This window comes from Panicum hallii, chromosome 5 (genome assembly GCF_002211085.1).
Source record: "Panicum hallii strain FIL2 chromosome 5, PHallii_v3.1, whole genome shotgun sequence".
In the NCBI taxonomy this organism is placed as follows: domain Eukaryota; kingdom Viridiplantae; phylum Streptophyta; class Magnoliopsida; order Poales; family Poaceae; genus Panicum; species Panicum hallii.
In genome coordinates, this window is record NC_038046.1 from 614176 (window position 1) to 631936 (window position 17761).

General features: G+C 45.8%; 5 protein-coding genes and 1 long non-coding RNA gene across 9 annotated transcripts; 3 read left to right on the forward strand and 3 right to left on the reverse strand.

The window, feature by feature from the left end:
* Positions 1 to 2457, reverse strand: LOC112891347. Of its 4 annotated transcripts, XR_003228532.1 has the most exons (6): positions 1890 to 2457; positions 1744 to 1788; positions 1233 to 1380; positions 980 to 1063; positions 798 to 905; positions 1 to 386 (listed from the first exon to the last, which is right to left on the reverse strand). It is a non-coding gene; the product is annotated as an uncharacterized LOC112891347 (long non-coding RNA). The 4 variants fall into 4 exon arrangements; XR_003228530.1 differs by having other exon boundaries at positions 798 to 1063; XR_003228531.1 differs by lacking the exon at positions 980 to 1063 and having other exon boundaries at positions 1890 to 2456.
* An 896-nt stretch (positions 2458 to 3353) lies between these two features.
* On the forward strand, positions 3354 to 6741 carry LOC112892252 (actin-7-like). The gene is made up of 5 exons (XM_025959392.1): positions 3354 to 3497; positions 4780 to 4853; positions 4940 to 5333; positions 5632 to 6245; positions 6381 to 6741. Exons 2-5 carry the CDS (start codon positions 4794 to 4796, stop codon positions 6444 to 6446), a joined length of 1134 nt encoding a protein of 377 aa, XP_025815177.1. The 5' UTR covers positions 3354 to 3497; positions 4780 to 4793; the 3' UTR covers positions 6447 to 6741.
* Positions 6742 to 7888: 1147 nt separating this feature from the next.
* Positions 7889 to 10983, forward strand: LOC112893124 (VAMP-like protein YKT61). Its single transcript, XM_025960294.1, has 6 exons — positions 7889 to 8327; positions 8411 to 8508; positions 8842 to 8946; positions 9507 to 9572; positions 10200 to 10286; positions 10699 to 10983. Exons 1-6 carry the CDS (start codon positions 8111 to 8113, stop codon positions 10747 to 10749), a joined length of 624 nt encoding a protein of 207 aa, XP_025816079.1. The 5' UTR covers positions 7889 to 8110; the 3' UTR covers positions 10750 to 10983.
* Positions 10984 to 11135: 152 nt separating this feature from the next.
* LOC112893126 (ribonucleoprotein RB97D-like) lies at positions 11136 to 12049 on the reverse strand. The gene is made up of 2 exons (XM_025960296.1): positions 11526 to 12049; positions 11136 to 11412 (listed from the first exon to the last, which is right to left on the reverse strand). The coding sequence occupies exons 1-2, from the start codon at positions 11901 to 11903 to the stop codon at positions 11320 to 11322; spliced, it is 471 nt and encodes a 156-aa protein (XP_025816081.1). The 5' UTR covers positions 11904 to 12049; the 3' UTR covers positions 11136 to 11319.
* Positions 12050 to 14654: 2605 nt separating this feature from the next.
* Positions 14655 to 15341, forward strand: LOC112893127 (abscisic stress-ripening protein 1-like). Its single transcript, XM_025960297.1, has one exon. The coding sequence runs from the start codon at positions 14863 to 14865 to the stop codon at positions 15166 to 15168; it is 306 nt and encodes a 101-aa protein (XP_025816082.1). The 5' UTR covers positions 14655 to 14862; the 3' UTR covers positions 15169 to 15341.
* A 356-nt stretch (positions 15342 to 15697) lies between these two features.
* On the reverse strand, positions 15698 to 16572 carry LOC112893125 (abscisic stress-ripening protein 5-like). Its single transcript, XM_025960295.1, has 2 exons — positions 16140 to 16572; positions 15698 to 16061 (listed from the first exon to the last, which is right to left on the reverse strand). Exons 1-2 carry the CDS (start codon positions 16476 to 16478, stop codon positions 15876 to 15878), a joined length of 525 nt encoding a protein of 174 aa, XP_025816080.1. The 5' UTR covers positions 16479 to 16572; the 3' UTR covers positions 15698 to 15875.
* Between the last annotated feature and the right edge of the window lie 1189 nt (positions 16573 to 17761).

The window sequence follows — 17761 nt, forward strand, 5'->3', positions numbered from 1 at the left end:
TTTGAACAATAGGCAAACTCATGGCAATTGTCTCATGCAAATATCTTAACAGCAGCGGTAGCAGTACCGCTGATTGAATGGCATCTGCAGCCCATAGGTTCTGTCAAACCATATATTACATTCGAGGATCAGCATTAGTAGCTACCGAACATTTTAGCAGGTAGCTCGGAATACTGATCCAAATAAAAGGGAGTAGTAATATATTAAGTTGGAAGTAACACAGTTTGCAGCCATAAGAGTATCCAAAAGATAGTTAATTGATAATAAAACAGTTGAATATATTGCATGGAGTAGCAAGTCATCACATATAGGTCTATGCATGGCTGCAATTGTGTAAACACAAAATGAGCTGATCCGCTTCTTCCTTCTAAGCATCGGTACTGGAACTGTAAATGTAGTTATCGAGAACAGATGTTAGTTACAAAATATCTGAAGATACCATGAGGCAACAATCAAGGTGTTTTTACAGTGAAGATAGTATTTTTCATGAGGTAGGCATGTTTGGATGAGAATCTGATGTCGACAAAAAAAATCTAGTGATCAGAAGCATGTGTATGTGACCAGTGGCTACCTCAAATAGATTTAATGACAATTTGTATAAGGCACATAGAAAATAGCAAAGATCATATGTGAAAAAAATAGCTACGATGATATCCAAAGAGCATATATGAAGAAAATATCTAGGATGATATCTATTGTATAAGCAGGAGGGCATCTAAACATCATGGTAGGAGTACCTAAACTAAAAATATTTTTTGCAAGGCTTGTTTCATCTGAAGTTTGCATCAAGGGTATACCTAGGCTTGGGAGTGTCATGTACACAGACACAGCCATCATCTTTATTTTCAGTGTCCTGATCAAGCAGCAGTTTTCTGACGGTTTTCTTGTTAGGTGAGGGGCGGGACCTAAAAATTTTACATGTTAGATAGGAGATTATTATTTGACATGTTATGAAAAAATAAATCTGTGTTGGCAATACAGATCTTTTCCTAGTGATAGTCTTTCCTATCTTAGTTGCAGAATCAGCAGCTCCATCCTTAGATTCTTTAGGATTAGCAGTAGACTGCAGGATAGAGCGGGAAGACGAAACAAAATATCACATAGATGGATTATAGTTGGATACTGTTAAATTCCTTAGTTGAAAAAGGTAAGTACTGTTATTTCATCAGGTCAATACTCTTTGGAGTGTGATAAGTGGATAAAAGGAAGGGGATTAAGTGATTATAGTTTACCTTAGCCAAAAATGGTATCATCATTCTTATGCGGTGTACCTGTTGGCGTTGCAACTGCAGTTTGAGTAAGGATATCTGGAGCATTGACGGACCTTGTACTTTGCACTATTGGTACTAAAGCAATCTATGTTTCCTTGGTTGGAGTGATCTGCAATTGTAGATAGTAGTTAGACAGGTGCTGATAAGTAGTTAGACAAGTGTTGATTCTCTATTTACAAAATGAAGGAAAATTTTTGACAGATGTGTGAAGCTAAGGCTACTGTCACTTCATAATAATATATGTGTGAAGCTAAACTGAAACCACGTGCTAAGCTCTAAACTTAAATCGTCACTTTACAAATCTCAATAAAGAAATTTTCATGGTAAGCTATAATTCAGTAAAAACAATCTCAAAAAACTATCATAGCAGCAGTATGAGCAAGCCTATAAAGATAATAGAGCATCTGCAAGGGTAACAAAAAAGAAAGATGAAGGCAGAAATTGCAAACTCGTTGAAGGAAAAAAAAAGAACCTGATTCAGTAAGGGATCATCTTTTTCTACGCTGCTCAGCTGAACCTGCAAACAAAGGGAAATAAATCATAACCACGCTCAGTAAAGGACTGCAGCATTTGGTCGTGAAAAAAAAAACAGGATCAAGAAAGATGAGATGAACCCACCTTAAAAGGCTTAAATCCTGCTGCTGCAATTTAACCCTCACTCTCTTAGGTCACCTGACGCCATTGCCTGGGTAGCTCAGGCACATCAAAAAGTTGCAGATTAGGCCAAAGCAAAAACCGAAAGTTGCGGTTTAGACCAAGATAAAATTGGAAACAAAAACACCACATGGTAGGAGAGAGGGATGAAAGCACAAAAAAGATAAGGAGGTCTGGGAAGGCGGAGGAACCAGAGGGAAGAAGAGAGCAAATCAAAGCTGTTGCTAGGATTTGGGGTTGAGGCGAGATGGACGAGGCACCGGAGGGAGGGGAGGTACTTATATCTCGGCGACCGTCGCAAGACAGGGGCGAGGGCCGGTAGGCGCCGACGGGATGGCACGACCTCCGCCAACCGCTCCGATGAGACAGCCTCGGCATCAGCACGGAGAGGGAGGGGGCGCACGCGTGTATGGGAGCAGTGCGTCGCCGCACAGAAGAGAGAGGAGGGAGCGCACGCCCCTCCTGCAGACTGCAGTGGAGCGGCGCCACGCGCCGTGCGCCCTGGTCGGATGGATCGATTGCCTACGGCCGGAGAGCTCCGCGAGCCTATCGACCATCCTCTCCCATCCTTTTTTTCTTAGTTATACATGGTCGTTGTCCCTGCCTGTGGGGCCACACTCATCGGAGGTCCACCGTTCAGCGAGGATGAGTAAGTGAAACCCGATGCCCTGCACCATGCGGCGTTGTGATCACCAGGCGAGAGCATGCGACCATCATGGGGAGCCGCAACGGACACGCTCCTCCAATCTTCTTGTGGTACGCCCTAAACAAGAAGGGTACACCATCTCAACCCGTTGGTAGTGTTCGAGAGGCCAAGAGATGAGGCGTTCGTTCGTGCGAGGGAAATATTGCTCATGTCGCGGTGATGCCTAATGTCACTGCTGAGAAGATCACCAGCTTTGTCGAGGACCTTGCTAACAAGACGAGAGCGTTGCTGTTCCGTGCATTTAGCAGATGGATGGCTGAGTGATCATACCACGCGGCTTTTTATTAGTTGGGATATATATAGTTACGCTTCATTGTCCATTCCTAAAAACTTGTAAGCAATAATGATACATGTTATATAGCCATTAGTGTTATCGACAAATAAATAAAAATAAAATAAAATTAGAACGGCCGACCTATATCAATCCATAAAATAGGAACAATGGACGCATTTAGCGAAACGATCGTGCGTGATTGTGTTTATAAAACGTAATGCTAACAATAATTTTTTTAAATGTTTGTTCTCTTATCGATCACCAGGGAAAAATAAATCTCAATTCTAACTATATTTCCCTTTCTGAAAAAGGTTTATTTTCTCAGAGAGCAGTTGGAGGAAAAAACACAAAGTGCTCAATAATTTGGAAGCCTCGAGAAGGCTGGAAAGGGGGGGAATTTGAGTGGAAAAGAAATGCAGGAAGCCAACTGGTCCTGGCTGGCTGTCGCTGTGACTCACCGGACCGGAGCCACAAATATAGGCCCTCCGCTTCAGCGAGCCACCCTCCAAGCTTCACCACTACTCCTCCCCCCCTCCGAAGCTTCAAGCCCCTCGCCCCGTCGCTCCTCCTCCTCGATTCGGCTCCGTCCCCGGTAATCTCCTCCGCCCCCCTCCCCTCTCCCCAGCCACCCTACTCGCGATCTCTCCACGCCTAGTTCCTTCTCCAGCATTCGAGCGTTCTGGCGCTCAGATCTGAGCGACCTGGCTCGAGATCTGCATGCGCTCTGCTCGCTTCCTCCCGCTGCTCTGCCAGATCCGGGGCGGATACCGCGGGATCCGCGACCGGATCGCGCCTAGCGCGCTTCGTTGTAGTTGATATTCGTCTCATGCCTACCCGTGCTTGATGAACTTGTCGCGGGCTAATGCAAGCTTGTCCGTTCCTGATCTGTGGTATTTCTGCGTCTCGATGCATCTGATGCGTGCATATTTGTTGTGTTTTTGCGGGACCGCCATGGGAGCTCGTGGGGGCTAGGTACCTAGGGTGGTGGCTATGATGTCTGATGATTGAGTTCGTGTGACTACTTCCCAGCACTAAGGTGCAAAGTTGCCAGGAATGTCTGCTATGCTACGATTGGTGTTAATGGGAGAGGTTACGCCTTCATGCTGTTCTAAACTAGCAAGTCCAGGTAGCTGCGGTAACATGGTTGGATCAAAGTAGTGGCCAGTTAATCTGGTCTGATTAAAATACCAGAGTGTAAACTTCGTGTGTGGTTCATTGGGAGTGTTATAAGAGCTGTCCGCAGAGCATATCTGCTTGTTAAGATGTTTCGTTGCCATAAATAGCTATGGAGTACATACCTCCCAAATTTAGTTACTGACTGTGGTCAACATTTTGAGGCATGACATTGTCACATCTTGAGAATTGGCTATTTGGCACATAATGTTAGGCAGAAAAATTCAGCATGTGATTTTTTTTTATTGCTCTGTAGGACACCTTAGGGAAAAAAAGCATGTTAGATTGGGTACACTCATTTTCTTGTACAATAGGTTACTAACCAGTACATGTACACTACTTTTTCTAAGCAATGCAAGTTTTTTCCTATCACATTGGTCATACCAGCATTCGGTTACGACACATTAGATATTTTATGAATGTTGCAAAAAAAATCTATAAATATGTTAACATATTTATTTTTCTTTATACTGTTAGCCTAGTTGGTGAAATGAATCTCCCTTTATCCTGACACTAAACTCTGTACATGTTTGTTCCTAATCAGAAAATTCTAGATGCATGGCATCAATCCAAATGTTCAGTTGATATGCCTTCAAAGCCTATGCTTACAATGTCTACTTATTCCCACAGCACAGCTGGGTAACTATCTAGCGGGATACACTTGCTGTTAACTGATACTGTTTTTGTGCTACCTTTTGCAGAGTACCTGTAGGAAATGGCTGACGGCGAGGATATCCAGCCTCTTGTCTGTGACAATGGAACTGGAATGGTCAAGGTCAGGAACTGCATCCCTTTACCAGGGTTACATCTTTCATCCCCCAATGCAACTATACCAATTTGAAGTTGTGTTTAATTTTGAAGGCTGGGTTTGCCGGTGATGATGCACCCAGGGCTGTTTTCCCTAGCATTGTTGGTCGTCCTCGCCACACTGGTGTGATGGTAGGGATGGGGCAGAAGGATGCATACGTTGGGGATGAGGCACAGTCCAAGAGAGGTATTCTCACGTTGAAGTACCCAATCGAGCATGGTATTGTGAGCAACTGGGATGACATGGAGAAGATCTGGCATCACACTTTCTACAATGAGCTCCGTGTTGCACCTGAGGAGCACCCAGTGTTGCTCACTGAAGCTCCTTTGAACCCCAAAGCTAACAGGGAGAAGATGACACAGATTATGTTTGAGACCTTCAACGTACCTGCCATGTATGTTGCCATTCAAGCCGTGCTTTCACTCTATGCTAGTGGCCGTACAACAGGTATGAAACACACTATTTTGCTTATCATTCTTCTTCCCAGTTCATCATGAATTTGCTTACTAATACATTCTTAGAAATTCAGTTGTGCACCTCACCAAACTTGCATGAACATTTAAAATAGTATGATTAATTATGAAGTACTTGCTTTTATCCAATTTATTTTTCTACATTTGTATAATTTGGGTTGCTCTATGTCTTGGTACCAAGTAGTATTCAGTAGATGAAAATGTGATTGCGCATCTAATGAAGCAACTACTGATTCTACTAGTATCTGGCTAATACTGTTCATAACTGCCAGGTATCGTTCTTGACTCTGGTGATGGTGTGAGCCACACTGTGCCCATTTACGAGGGATATGCGCTTCCTCACGCTATCCTCCGTCTGGATCTTGCTGGCCGTGATCTCACGGATTCTCTCATGAAGATCCTCACTGAGAGAGGTTACTCTTTCACCACCTCTGCTGAGCGGGAAATTGTGAGGGACATCAAGGAGAAGCTTGCATACGTGGCACTTGATTACGAGCAGGAGCTGGAGACTGCCAAGAACAGCTCCTCGGTTGAGAAGAGCTATGAGCTGCCTGATGGCCAGGTGATTACCATCGGCGCGGAGAGGTTTAGGTGCCCTGAGGTCCTCTTCCAGCCATCCATGATTGGCATGGAATCCCCTGGAATCCACGAGACTACCTACAACTCCATCATGAAGTGTGATGTGGATATCAGGAAGGACCTGTACGGCAACATCGTGCTCAGTGGAGGCTCAACAATGTTCCCGGGCATTGCTGACCGTATGAGCAAGGAGATCACCGCCCTTGCTCCGAGCAGCATGAAGATCAAGGTGGTTGCTCCACCTGAGCGCAAGTACAGTGTCTGGATTGGAGGGTCTATCCTAGCTTCTCTCAGCACCTTCCAACAGGTACCGCTTTCTTTGTTGCAGTTGGTTTCACATTTGTTGAATTTAGTTTAATACTGATCAGGCATCAAGTGTAATGGCTTGTTATTACGCCAGTTCTTGTCATCTGATTGTCTTACTTGTGAATTGGTAAAACAGATGTGGATATCAAAGGACGAGTACGACGAATCCGGCCCAGCAATCGTCCACAGGAAGTGCTTCTGAGTTCTGCTGCCCTTTTCGTGTAGTCTCCTATGTGTGGGTTTTTTCATGGGGGGGAGAGAGATTGCAAGGTTATGTTTGTGTTCTGCAGACGGTCCTTATTCTGGCCACTTGTATCTGTGGTTGCCCCAGTTACCTTTGTTCTGTACTATTTCGTTGCTCTGTGACTGAGAGGTCACTTTGTGGAACTTGTGGTTGGCTTGATCGGTTGTAACTGTTATAGCTGATAGTTCTATAAGTTGTTTTGTGGGTAGAGAATTATGCGGATTTTTTTTTAAAAAAAGTTATTTTGTGTGCCTGCGCCTGTGATGTCTTTTTTTTTTGTCTATCAGGGCCTGTTTAAATCGTTGCGTGTAAACGCAAAAATTTTTTTTGCAAAAGAATCTTATCAATTTGAAGTACTAAATGAAGTTTATTTACAAAATTTTTTGCACAGATGGGTTGTAAATCGCGAGACGAATCTAATGATACTAATTAATCCATGATTAAGCAATAATCAGCGGATGGTTACTGTGCTAATATGGATTAAGTAGGCTTATTAGATTCGTCTCGCGATTTACAGCCCATCCATGCAAAAAGTTTTGTAAATAGACTTTATTTAGTACTTTAAATTAGCAAGATTCCTTCGAAAATTTTGCGTTTACGGTTTTTTTGCGTTTATGCGCTGGGAACTAAACAGGCCCTCAGTTGAAATCTATGGGGGCAAAACGGTAGCTCTGTTCTCCCAGAAAAACTGTGGTGATGATCACCAGTTGCATACGTGATGCTTGCTGCGTTGCCAGTTGGCCTGGTTATGTAGACAAATGTGCAGGTGCAGCTGCCAGCATTGTTCACGCTTGTCGTTGGATTCCTCCAGATTTTAAGTTGGCCAACGTTTTCGGTCATAAGCTCTTTCACAGCGCGAATGTGATCCTTTTTTAGGCCAACGACGGCATCAATTTGACAGAATTGATACTTGTTTTTCCCTTGATTCTATCGTGGACCATGTCTGCAGTCTTCTTTGTTTCGAGGACCAGTGCGGCTAGCTACACATCGCAGCATGGCTAGTAATAGTAAATCTAGAGGTCTGATGAGTATTACCCATTGCGCAAGGTGATTAATATTTTTTTAAGTAAGGCTAATCTTAATAAGAGTGTTACTGAAGTATCATAAGTATTAAATATTAGATATTAGATTATATCGGCAAATTTGCTGACATGGCAGAGTCGTTTAGGAGAAGAGAGGAGGGAAATATCACGAAATGAAAGAGAAATGTCGTCACTCCTTCAGTACAGTTATCAAGTTTCTAATCTTAGCAACTATACGATCCCCGGACAATCAACAGGAAAGGAAAATGTTAGAAAACAAATCCTCTAAACAGAAATTGAAAAGGAAAAAGAAAAAGAAGGTCAAATCGAATCTCTAGAAACGGGTACACCTCGGCGGCGTCCGCGTGCGCCGACTGCCGCCTCCTCTCTCCTCTCCTTCCGTTGGCTTGCCACAAGGCCAAAACGCATCGTGTTCCCGTCCCACCTCCACCACCACCACCGTGTTGGTGTCCCCCCTTGTTGCCAATTCTCAACTCCCCGCACGCCACCGCCCGTCGCCTCGCCGGCATCCAATCCCCACCCCCATCCCGATCCCTTCCTGCCTCCCCTCCCGTCCCCTCCTCCCGGCAGGATCCCGCCATGAAGATCACGGCGCTGCTGGTGCTCAAATCCCCCGGCGATTCCTCTTCGTCCTCCGGAGGTGGGGAGCAGCAGGCCGTCGTGCTGGCCAACGCCTCCGACGTCAGCCACTTCGGCTACTTCCAGCGCCCCGCCGCCCGCGAGTTCATCGTCTTCGTCGCCCGCACCGTCGCCCTCCGCACCCCCGCCGGCCGCCGCCAGTCCGTCCAGCACGAAGGCACGTCGACCTCTCTTCCTTTGCCCCTTTCCCTCTCCAAACCCTATCGGTCGCTAATCCGGCCTCGATTCCTGACCCTGCAGAGTACAAGGTGCATTGCTACAACCAGAATGGCCTCTGCGCCATCGCCTTCACCGACGACCATTACCCCGTCAGAAGCGCCTTCTCCCTCCTCAACATGGTGCGGTACCACTTATCTACTCTTCTCCCGTCCTACTATTTCTCTGAATTTACTTATCCTGAATTGCCATGTTTGCACCGACTTACACCCTTAATCGCTTATATCCTAGATTAACCATTTTGCTTTCCTCTGTAAATATGCTCGCTCGCCAAGTTGCCACTACTTTTCTCATGTTTTGCTGTATGTGGTCATACGATGTACCGTTCCATTCTGATCAGTGGATTTTGCTGGGACTAGATGCTTGGAACAATGGCTGATTTGTTCTAAAAGGCGTGTCCTTGTGATGTGAACTAAGATGGTGCGTCTGTCTCAAGTGGGTTCTGATTTTTGCAGGTGCTTGAAGAGTACCAAAAGACCTTTGGAGAGTCATGGAGGACAACCAAAGAGGATGCAACCCAACCTTGGCAATTTTTGAATGATGCCCTAACAAAATACCAGGTTTGCTTCAGTTGCACTCATATATGATGTTTTTACATAAGTACTTGAGTAAGTAGTTATCTACAGTGGCTAAACATTTGGAAGAAATAAACAAGTACTTATGCTGTCATTTAGCTGTTTAAACAGCATTTTAACGCTACACACTAGCTGGGAGTTTCCGTTTAATTGCCTGTTTAGCCTGTTTAATCGGCAATTTAGCCCAATAATTGGCTAAATTATAGGTGACCATCTGTTTACTGTTTAGCGTTTAGGACAACACTGGTTTCGCTCATGATTTGTTCAACAGCAAATTGTGCTGCTATATGCACAGGCTCTACTTCCAGCTCATACATATCACTTGCCATGCTTATGCAGTCATGCTTATGTGCTTCTAAACTTGTATCATGGCATGGACTATGCTTATTCCAAAAATCATATTCTTGTATGTAATGAAATGGTTGCTGTACTTATTAGTTACACATCTCTGCATTTACTATTTTTGTCAATACAGCATTGTTTCACTGACTACTGAATCTTGTTTTGTCAATGAATTTTTTGTCTTCCAATTCTGTTCTTTGCAGGATCCAGCAGAGGCTGACAAGTTGTTGAAAATTCAGAGGGACTTGGATGAAACAAAGATTATTCTGGTAAGTAATTGTATGTTTTCTGACCCTCAGAAACATAAATATAAAGCTCGTCGAAACCTCAATGGAATTATTTTCATGTATGAGTCCATATATGTTGGGCTAGGCAAAAAGGACATCAAGGGAAAGTTCTACACTGCTAAGGTTCAGATAATGAAGGGGCAGGGATGTTAGAGAACACTGTTGAACTGGCGCTACAATATGTTTTGAATGCTATGCCCATCTTCTTAGTCTCTTGCTTTATGATTCACTATCATCTATAAGAAACATATTGCATGTAGGAATGGGTATTAAAGGAGAGTCATAGTCTTATAGAGTTTGTTACTATACTGTGATCCTGCTTGCTGTTTGAAACCACCTAATAGAAGGTGTTGATTCACTTTGCCACATCAACGGTATGCCCCATAGTTGTATGAGAAATTCATGTGGCACTTAAATAATGCAATCTCTGTATTATTTCTTGTTTGCTGGACTTTTCAGCACCTGGTGCTTGTCAGACTCCTTTTCAGTTATATTTCATTGCTATTCATGTAACTGATGAGGATGTTATGAATGACTATTGAGGCTAGTCATGGCTATTTGCTGCTTTTTCCAAACTTTTAATGTGTGCTCATGATTTTGATATTGCAGCATAAAACCATTGATAGTGTGCTTGCCAGAGGTGAAAGGTTGGATAGCCTAGTGGAGAAGAGTTCAGATCTAAGTGCTGCCTCACAGGTACAGATGTTCTTATAGTGCTTTATGCTGTCCAAATACATATGTTATTGCCTATGGGCAATTGGCCAACATGAGCCCTTCATCTAGTTACGTCCCATTTGAGTTAAATACTGCTTGCAAGACATTTCTCTCGAAGTGCAGTATCTTGTTTAATCACAGCATATTTATATAATCTTGAATTACGTATGAATCTTCGCCATTCTAAGTGTCATCAAGGGACTGAAAATTTATATGACAATATTGATACTTCCTAGGGCATTTGTAGTAACAATCGGTGCTTTGTTTTGAGAACATCTGAACAAGGTACCTTAGTGTCTCCAGCACCATTAGGCCTATGGCTGTCTATGCTGGCGAACCAATCAGCGGCTTGTTTATGATATGTTGTGCTGACATTTGCCTCACTTGTATGCAGATGTTCTACAAGCAGGCCAAGAAAACCAACTCTTGTTGTGCCATCCTGTAAGGAAGATGTGCATCGGAAGGCAGTGGTGTTGTGTTTAGTGGTGCCAAGACGAGATATTATGCCATTTGATTTGCTTTCGTATCTGACACTGGCATAAGCATGCTCGTTCTTGCCAATTGTTAAAACAAGTTAAGCTAACTTATTCCACAAGTTTGCACACATTTGTGATTCTTTGTAAGTAACATAAACGTGGCCAGGTTGTTATTGTGATGGGAGCTAGCTGTGTTTGCCTTTTGTTTCAGAGCTATTGATGGTTTCTTCTGGGCCTCATGGTGGACAATGAATTTGTGCTAAGTTCAGCCCACTGATTCAGTACATGGTGACATGGTGAAGAGGCGTAAGCTATTGCCAATTGATGTAGAATGCAAGAGATGGAGCCATGTGTTTTTTGCCCTTTTTTTTTCCTTACCAGGGATGCAATTCGAATGAAAAATTCAGAAGGGATACTGTGACCATTAGCAACGACAAAGTAAAACATAATGCGATCAAATTTACAGGAAGGTGGAGGCTAAAAATCTCTAGATTGATTCATGTCATTTCAACAGTTGACGGTACTAGATCTAAGAACAATTAGCAGCTCGTGATCAAGAAGGCGATGGCGAAGATAACCCCAAGCCCAATCATGGAGACGTGAACACGAGCGGTCGCTGCCAGCCCCACCACCTGCGCCGGAGCAGAGTAAATACAATCATGAGCACGAGGGATTGCATTGCACGGTAAAGATAGATAGATCACGCGACCTGATGAATCAGCAAAGGGAATCCGACGCGACCCACCTTGGTGCCGGTTGCGTCCCCGTTGTCGGGCAGCGGGAGCACGGTGGCGGTGTCCGTCATTCCGGTGGGCAGCGGCACCGTCGGGTTGCTGCCGATGAACGGGTACCCCTCGCTGGCGGCGGCGCTGGGGGGCGGCGCGGAGCCGAGCGTGGGCTGCAGCGGGAAGCCGAAGTGCGGGGCGGGCTGGGTCGGCGGGAGGGACGGCGGCAGGTCGGCCCCCGCGGTGGGAGGCGGCGCCGAGAGCGGCGGGAGGCCAGTGTGGTGCGCGGCAGGGGGGACGGCGCCGGTGCCGTCGTGCCGCCCGGGATTGGCATGCCACTGCGACGCAGTTTTTGCGGAGTTGGAATCATAAAAAAAGTGAAGCTCAAGAAAACCCATGTGCAATGCAAGAAGTTCATGTGCTCGCTTGAGAGCACCGCCAAGCCATGCAGGGATTTCAGCAGAGCAGGGAGCATGCAATGCAGCTCAAGCATCGATCAAGCGGCCAGGCCAAGAAGAGAAATTTAATTACCTTGGCATCTGCCGCTCCGGCGGGCTGCGGCTGCAAACACGCCAAGACGCCGGCGCAGAGGAGGCAGAGCGCACCCAAACCGCCGCGGCGCCGCTTCTCCATCTTCAAACTGGCTGCCGACGGAGACCCGATTTTTCTTGGAGCCGCGAGCTGCAAATGTAGGAGCTAAACTGACAGTGGAGCTGTTGCTCTGCGTGAACTCCTTTTAACTCCTGCTCTGCTCTGCTCTGCTCTTTGCACAACAATGGCAGCAGGAGCTGTGGAGTGTGCTGCACATTAATAAAGCGCAGGCATGGCAGGGCGTGTTTCTATCTTTCCCTTGCAGGCGGCAGCAGCGGACCAGCGGCGATGATGACTCTACAGTGGCTAGCCCAGACCCAGAGGGAGCAGGGACAATGCCCTAAAGCAAAAGCTCACTGTTTTCTGTGGAGGCTGCGGCAGCAACGAGGCGTTGGAATCGCTGTGCATGCATGTCTCTTCCTCCTCCTGCTTGCTTTCATGCTTTGCTCAATTGCTTTGGGGGTAGTACCGTAGTACCATGGGAGAAGTATTAAATAAAATATGTTTATAAAACTTTTTGCACAGCTGGGTACTAATTCACGAGATTAATTTGAATGAGCCTAATTAATCCATAATTTGTCATAGTGATGCTACAGTAATCATCCGCTAATCATGGACTAATATACCTCATTAGATTCGTCTCGCAAATTAGCACTGGGGTTCTGCAATTAGTTTTATAATTAGACTTTATTTAATACTTCTAAATGACAAGATTCTCTTTGATGTTTATTTGCATGACCGGCTAAAACTGCAGAGGATGCCACAGGTCACATCCCGAATTGTCTGCCTGTCGCTACAGATATTCCATTCAAAATCTAACAAAACCAAATACCTTCAAGGAAGCAGCAGTGAATATTATACAGACAGTTTCTAATCTTTCCTGAAAGAAGAATCTGCTGCTTTCTTCTGCCTCTTCGACATGCTGATGTCCTTCCCGTACTACTGTACTAGTATATTTATTTGTGATGAAAGCAAAGCAAAGCGTGCTTACATTAAAAAATTACGCTTATAAAGACGTGCTAATCGCAGGGCAATGAGATGCTAATTACAACGCCACCCTCCCCTTTCGTGCTGTTGTCGTTCAGCGGGAGCGGCGTGCTGTTACCGTTACGTACGCCATGATTTTTTTTTTCTTCTATCTTTGTTTGGATTAATGGAGGTGGCTCCTGCCTCTGCACCTGTCTGTCCTCCATTCCTGCTGATCGAGTCGTAAGGTGCAATTTTAGTAATGAACCGCGACTGCAAAGCATATCTTGTCCTCTCAGGCTGAGTCCAGTGGCGGGGGAGATATCGCCCCGCCACATCAGCTCTCACCCCCACTCTCACCCCACCCCTCCAATGCGCAGACTATAATGCCAGTTCTCACTTCTCTCTTCTCCTCCACGTCAGTTTTTCTTTTTCAAATTTAATTATTCAACCTCCACATAGACCAATAGAAACGTGCCACGTCACACCTGCCCCACCACTCTCGCCCGACGCCAGCGCACCGCCTCACTACCGCTTACCTATCGCCCGCCTACCGCCTGCCAAAGCGGGCGAGAGCGGGGCGATAGCGCCCGCTCTCGCCCGGCGGTAGTACTACCGCCTTCTCTCTCCCTCTCGCCTGCCTCTCGCCTCGCTCTCGCCTGGGCTGGGGCGACGGGGCGGGGGGGGGGGGGCAGGGGGCGATATCGCCCCCCTATTGGCACCAGCCTCATTCGGTGTCTGAGTTTTATGAAGCGCACTTCTGTGCCATCTTCTCTCTCTCTCCTCTTTTCATTTCGTCTTCTAGGGAAAAAGTCTAGGCGTCCTTTTCTTTAACCACACAGCAGTCAGCAGGTGGAGAGGACTGAGAAGCAGCCAGGCCTAGGCATGAAACAAATGGGGGCCCATCTCGCCCAGAAGGCGGAGGCGTAGCCGTAGGTATGGATGGGCCTTTGCTTTAGGCGTTCCATTCATAACGGCCGAATTAGGGTCTGTTTGGATCAACGGAAAAAGAAAGAGAAAGTGCAAAACTTTTGCTCTTTTGCACTTTTGGATCCAAACACCCCAAAGTGCAAAAGGTCAAATGCTACCGTAATTTTGCTAATTATGGATTAATTAGGCTTAATAGATTCGTCTCGTCATTTAGTCCTCATCTATGTAATTAGTTTTTTAATTAAACTATATTTAATACTTCTAATTAGCGTCCAAACATCTGATGTGATAGGAGCAAAAATTTTAGCATTAGCCCTTTTGCCATTTGGGGGTGGATCCAAACAGGCGCTTAGGCTTCTAGAAATGTGAAGGCGCAGCAGGGACATGATGAACAGTACGTACGTCTGTAGCTAGCTAGCAGCTTCCTCTAACCTTCCTATATCTATCCGTCTGAGTTGCTAGCTAGCTAGGATTGGTTCCGAAGCAACCAACTAAACCAATTTCGATCGATCACTCGTGTACGAACAAACCATATATAACGCGTTAATCCGTCTACGTTCACGCGTTGTTTAGATAATCCAGCTACGCGCCTTGCTTCGTTCGTCAACCTCGATCGAGATCCATCATCCTATATATATATATAGGATCGGCAACTCATCACAATTCGCATTCATCATTCACCTCGACGAAAGCAGCACAGGAACGCACGCAAGCTTGATTAATTAGATTGCTGCTGTGTCGTCGTCTCTGATCATCATCACTAGTACTGAATCAACAAGTAAGCAAGCAGCAGCTCTGTTCTAGGCAGCTAGCCAGGTAGGGTAGCTTCTTCGCCAGCCAGCCATCCACAGATCGATCGAGATCACCAGAATGGCGCACCACTTCCTGGGCAAGGCGGCCGCCGCCGGCGAGGCGCCCAAGGTCACCGACTGGCGCAAGGAGGAGAAGCACCACAAGCACATGGAGCAGCTCGCCCAGCTCGGCGCCGTCGCAGCGGGAGCCTACGCCGTGCACGAGAAGCACAAGGCCAAGAAGGACCCCGACCACGCGCACTCACACAAGATCAAGGAAGGCGTCGCCGCCGCCGTCGCCATCGGCAGCGCCGGCTTCGCCTTCCACGAGCACCACGAGAAGAAGGACGCCAAGAAGCACCGCCGCCACGGCCACCACCATTAACGAGTACAGTATGAGTATACCGCACCTATATATATATATATATATATATATATATATATAGCATATATATACTAGTATATAGTACAATAAATGCATGGGACGTAGATCGTCCTACTACTGCTGTATGCGTACTGCCTATTCATATTGAGTACATTAACTGATTTATTTGTTCATGTTGCTGTTTTTTTTTTGTCCTTATTATTTCGGGATCTCTTTAACAATTCAGTATATATGTTGAATACACGTCCCTCAGTATATACAGGCACAGACACTGACACTTTAAGCAGCAGCTAGCTGATGGAACCCTCAAAATCATATGTGCTGGAGCCTCGACAACTAGGATCTTATTGAATTAAAAATCAAGAAAAAAACGCAGTATTTATATGATCAAAGGGCAAATTCAAATCAGCAGATGATACAGTATATATATGATCGTTTCGCTTACCTTTTCTTGCTGCCTGCCGAAGCAAAGAGCAAGAGCTGATCGAGATGGCTTCCATAATGACACACAGCACTATACATAACTTGAATGCATTAAGAGTGATGGTACCTGCCTGCCGAAGCATGCAGAGTGATTTACATCATTATTGCAATCTACTAGTAACAGTAGTACTCCAGTATCATCAATATGTAGTGAGCAACACACAACATCTGCTCTTATTTACTACTTGCACGCGCGCTCGTCATCTCGATCGATCGCTGATCAGTTAGTTGCAGTAGTAGCTGTGCGGCACCCTGCTGTGCTCCTTGCCCTCGTAGTGGGCCTCCTTCTGATCGCGGTGCTCGTGGTACGCGTAGCCGCCGGCACCCAGCGCCGCCGCCGTCGCCACGCCCGCCTCGATCTTGTGCCTCTGCGCGTGCTCCGGGTCCTTCTTCGCACGGTGCCCCTCGTACTGCAACCAACCATACCATGCATATAGATATATTGTCGATTCGCAAATTATTTGTATATATAATACTATCTACCGTACCAGTGCGAAGGCGCCGCCGGCGAGGGCGCCTATCTCGCCGATGCGCTCCTTGTGCTTGTGCTCCCTCTCCTCCCTCTTCAAGTGCTCCTGCTCGCCGCCGTAGCCGCCGTAGCCGTAGCCGCCGCGGGAGTACTCGTCGGAGTAGACGGCGGCCTGCCTGGCGCCGCCGTAGCCGGCGCCGTTGTAGCAGTCGTCGGCGTAGGCCCCCGGCCTCCTGCGGTCCACGTCGTCGTAGCAATCGTCGGTGTGGGAGTACACCCTCCGGCTGCCGTGCCTGCCGGCGTCGTAGCAGTCGTCGGTCTTGGAGTACATGGTCCTGCCGCCGTAGTACTCAGCCATGTCGACCGATCGGCCTTAATTGGTTGTTGGGTTGCCTCACAAGCTAAGGGGTTGCAGGAGTGATAGATGATGCTCAGCTTGGTTGTTGCAGCAAATGCCTGGCCGGAGCGTCCCTATTTATAGGGCGATAGATGAGGCACACTACTTGACATGCCACGACGATGGACGGACAAGAACGATTTTCATGATGGCCTCTGTTTGTGAAATTATTTGATGATGAACTTGCATTGTTCGTTTGAGATGAAATAAAGCCTTGGTTTGCGTATTCGTGACAACTACACCCGAACCTGATGCTTCCAGCAACGCTCCAGTTATTTTCGTCCTTGTGTACAGAAGCGAGCTCTAAAACCAGGTAAACCTGAAATTAGAAGATAGCAATTTCTGACAACTCAGCAGGTCATACAAAACATGGGTGCTGTTCGGTGGAGTTTAATTAAACTCTAATGGAATTGTGACCGATTTCCATGTTCACATAATTTTTTCAAAGGAATATTCACATAAAAAAAGTTGGTGTTAGTAACTACATTTCTGTACTAACCACGTGTTTTTCTAGTGGTGTAAGAAAGATTTTATAGAGGTGATCATAAGTGAAGGTATGAAGATTCCAATGCGCGTTGTTTTCTCTCTTTCTGAAAAGAGCAAGCGATCGTTTGACAACTGGGAGCATTTATTTTTCCAGCACTCTGTAAAGTTATTCTTCTTTCAGACAAGCCTAGCTTGCTACCAAGAAATGACGACATCAATTCCATTTCTTCTTCTTTCACTGTCAAAGAATAATGTACGTGCATCCCATTTGTTTCTTTAAACATAAAAAATGTGCATCTTGTGTGTGAAAACTGAAAAGAAAATGTGCGACGTAACTCTCACCCTCATTTCAGATTCTTGCTAATCAGGACGACAATTTCTTTCCACCAGGACGAGACGAGTGGCTCTCAAAAGTTAATAAACACCCTTCATTACCATTACCATTACCATTACCATTACCACAGGTAACGAGTCACAGTACTGCACAACTAGTGGGGGCACTCGTAATAAACACACCGATCGTTCACAGTACTCAGCTGACGCCTTCGGGTGATGACTGATGAGAGAGCGAGACCATGCATACACAGACCAAGAACATACGCTAAAAATCACAATATCATGCAAATAGTTATACTACAAGTTTGGATTTACCAAGTCTCATCCATCAAAAAGAACCTCCAAGGCTAAACAGAGCACCACTACTAATACTTGGTCCAGAAAAGACCAGACATTTTTTAAGGTTCCATGAATGGAGAAGA

Excerpts from the sequence above, each read along its gene's own strand:
- LOC112892252 (XM_025959392.1), top strand. The coding sequence starts at position 4,794 with ATGGCTGACGGCGAGGATATCCAGCCTCTTGTCTGTGACAATGGAACT. Across the intron at positions 4,854-4,939 it reads ATGGAACTGGAATGGTCAAG|GCTGGGTTTGCCGGTGATGA; the intron begins GTCAGGAACTGC and ends TTAATTTTGAAG. Across the intron at positions 5,334-5,631 it reads TGCTAGTGGCCGTACAACAG|GTATCGTTCTTGACTCTGGT; the intron begins GTATGAAACACA and ends CATAACTGCCAG.
- LOC112893124 (XM_025960294.1), top strand. The coding sequence starts at position 8,111 with ATGAAGATCACGGCGCTGCTGGTGCTCAAATCCCCCGGCGATTCCTCT. Across the intron at positions 8,947-9,506 it reads ATGCCCTAACAAAATACCAG|GATCCAGCAGAGGCTGACAA; the intron begins GTTTGCTTCAGT and ends TGTTCTTTGCAG. Across the intron at positions 10,287-10,698 it reads ATCTAAGTGCTGCCTCACAG|ATGTTCTACAAGCAGGCCAA; the intron begins GTACAGATGTTC and ends ACTTGTATGCAG.
- LOC112893126 (XM_025960296.1), bottom strand. The coding sequence starts at position 11,903 with ATGGGTTTTCTTGAGCTTCACTTTTTTTATGATTCCAACTCCGCAAAA. Across the intron at positions 11,413-11,525 it reads GGGACGCAACCGGCACCAAG|GTGGTGGGGCTGGCAGCGAC; the intron begins GTGGGTCGCGTC and ends GCTCCGGCGCAG.
- LOC112893127 (XM_025960297.1), top strand. The coding sequence starts at position 14,863 with ATGGCGCACCACTTCCTGGGCAAGGCGGCCGCCGCCGGCGAGGCGCCC.
- LOC112893125 (XM_025960295.1), bottom strand. The coding sequence starts at position 16,478 with ATGGCTGAGTACTACGGCGGCAGGACCATGTACTCCAAGACCGACGAC. Across the intron at positions 16,062-16,139 it reads CCGGCGGCGCCTTCGCACTG|TACGAGGGGCACCGTGCGAA; the intron begins GTACGGTAGATA and ends GGTTGGTTGCAG.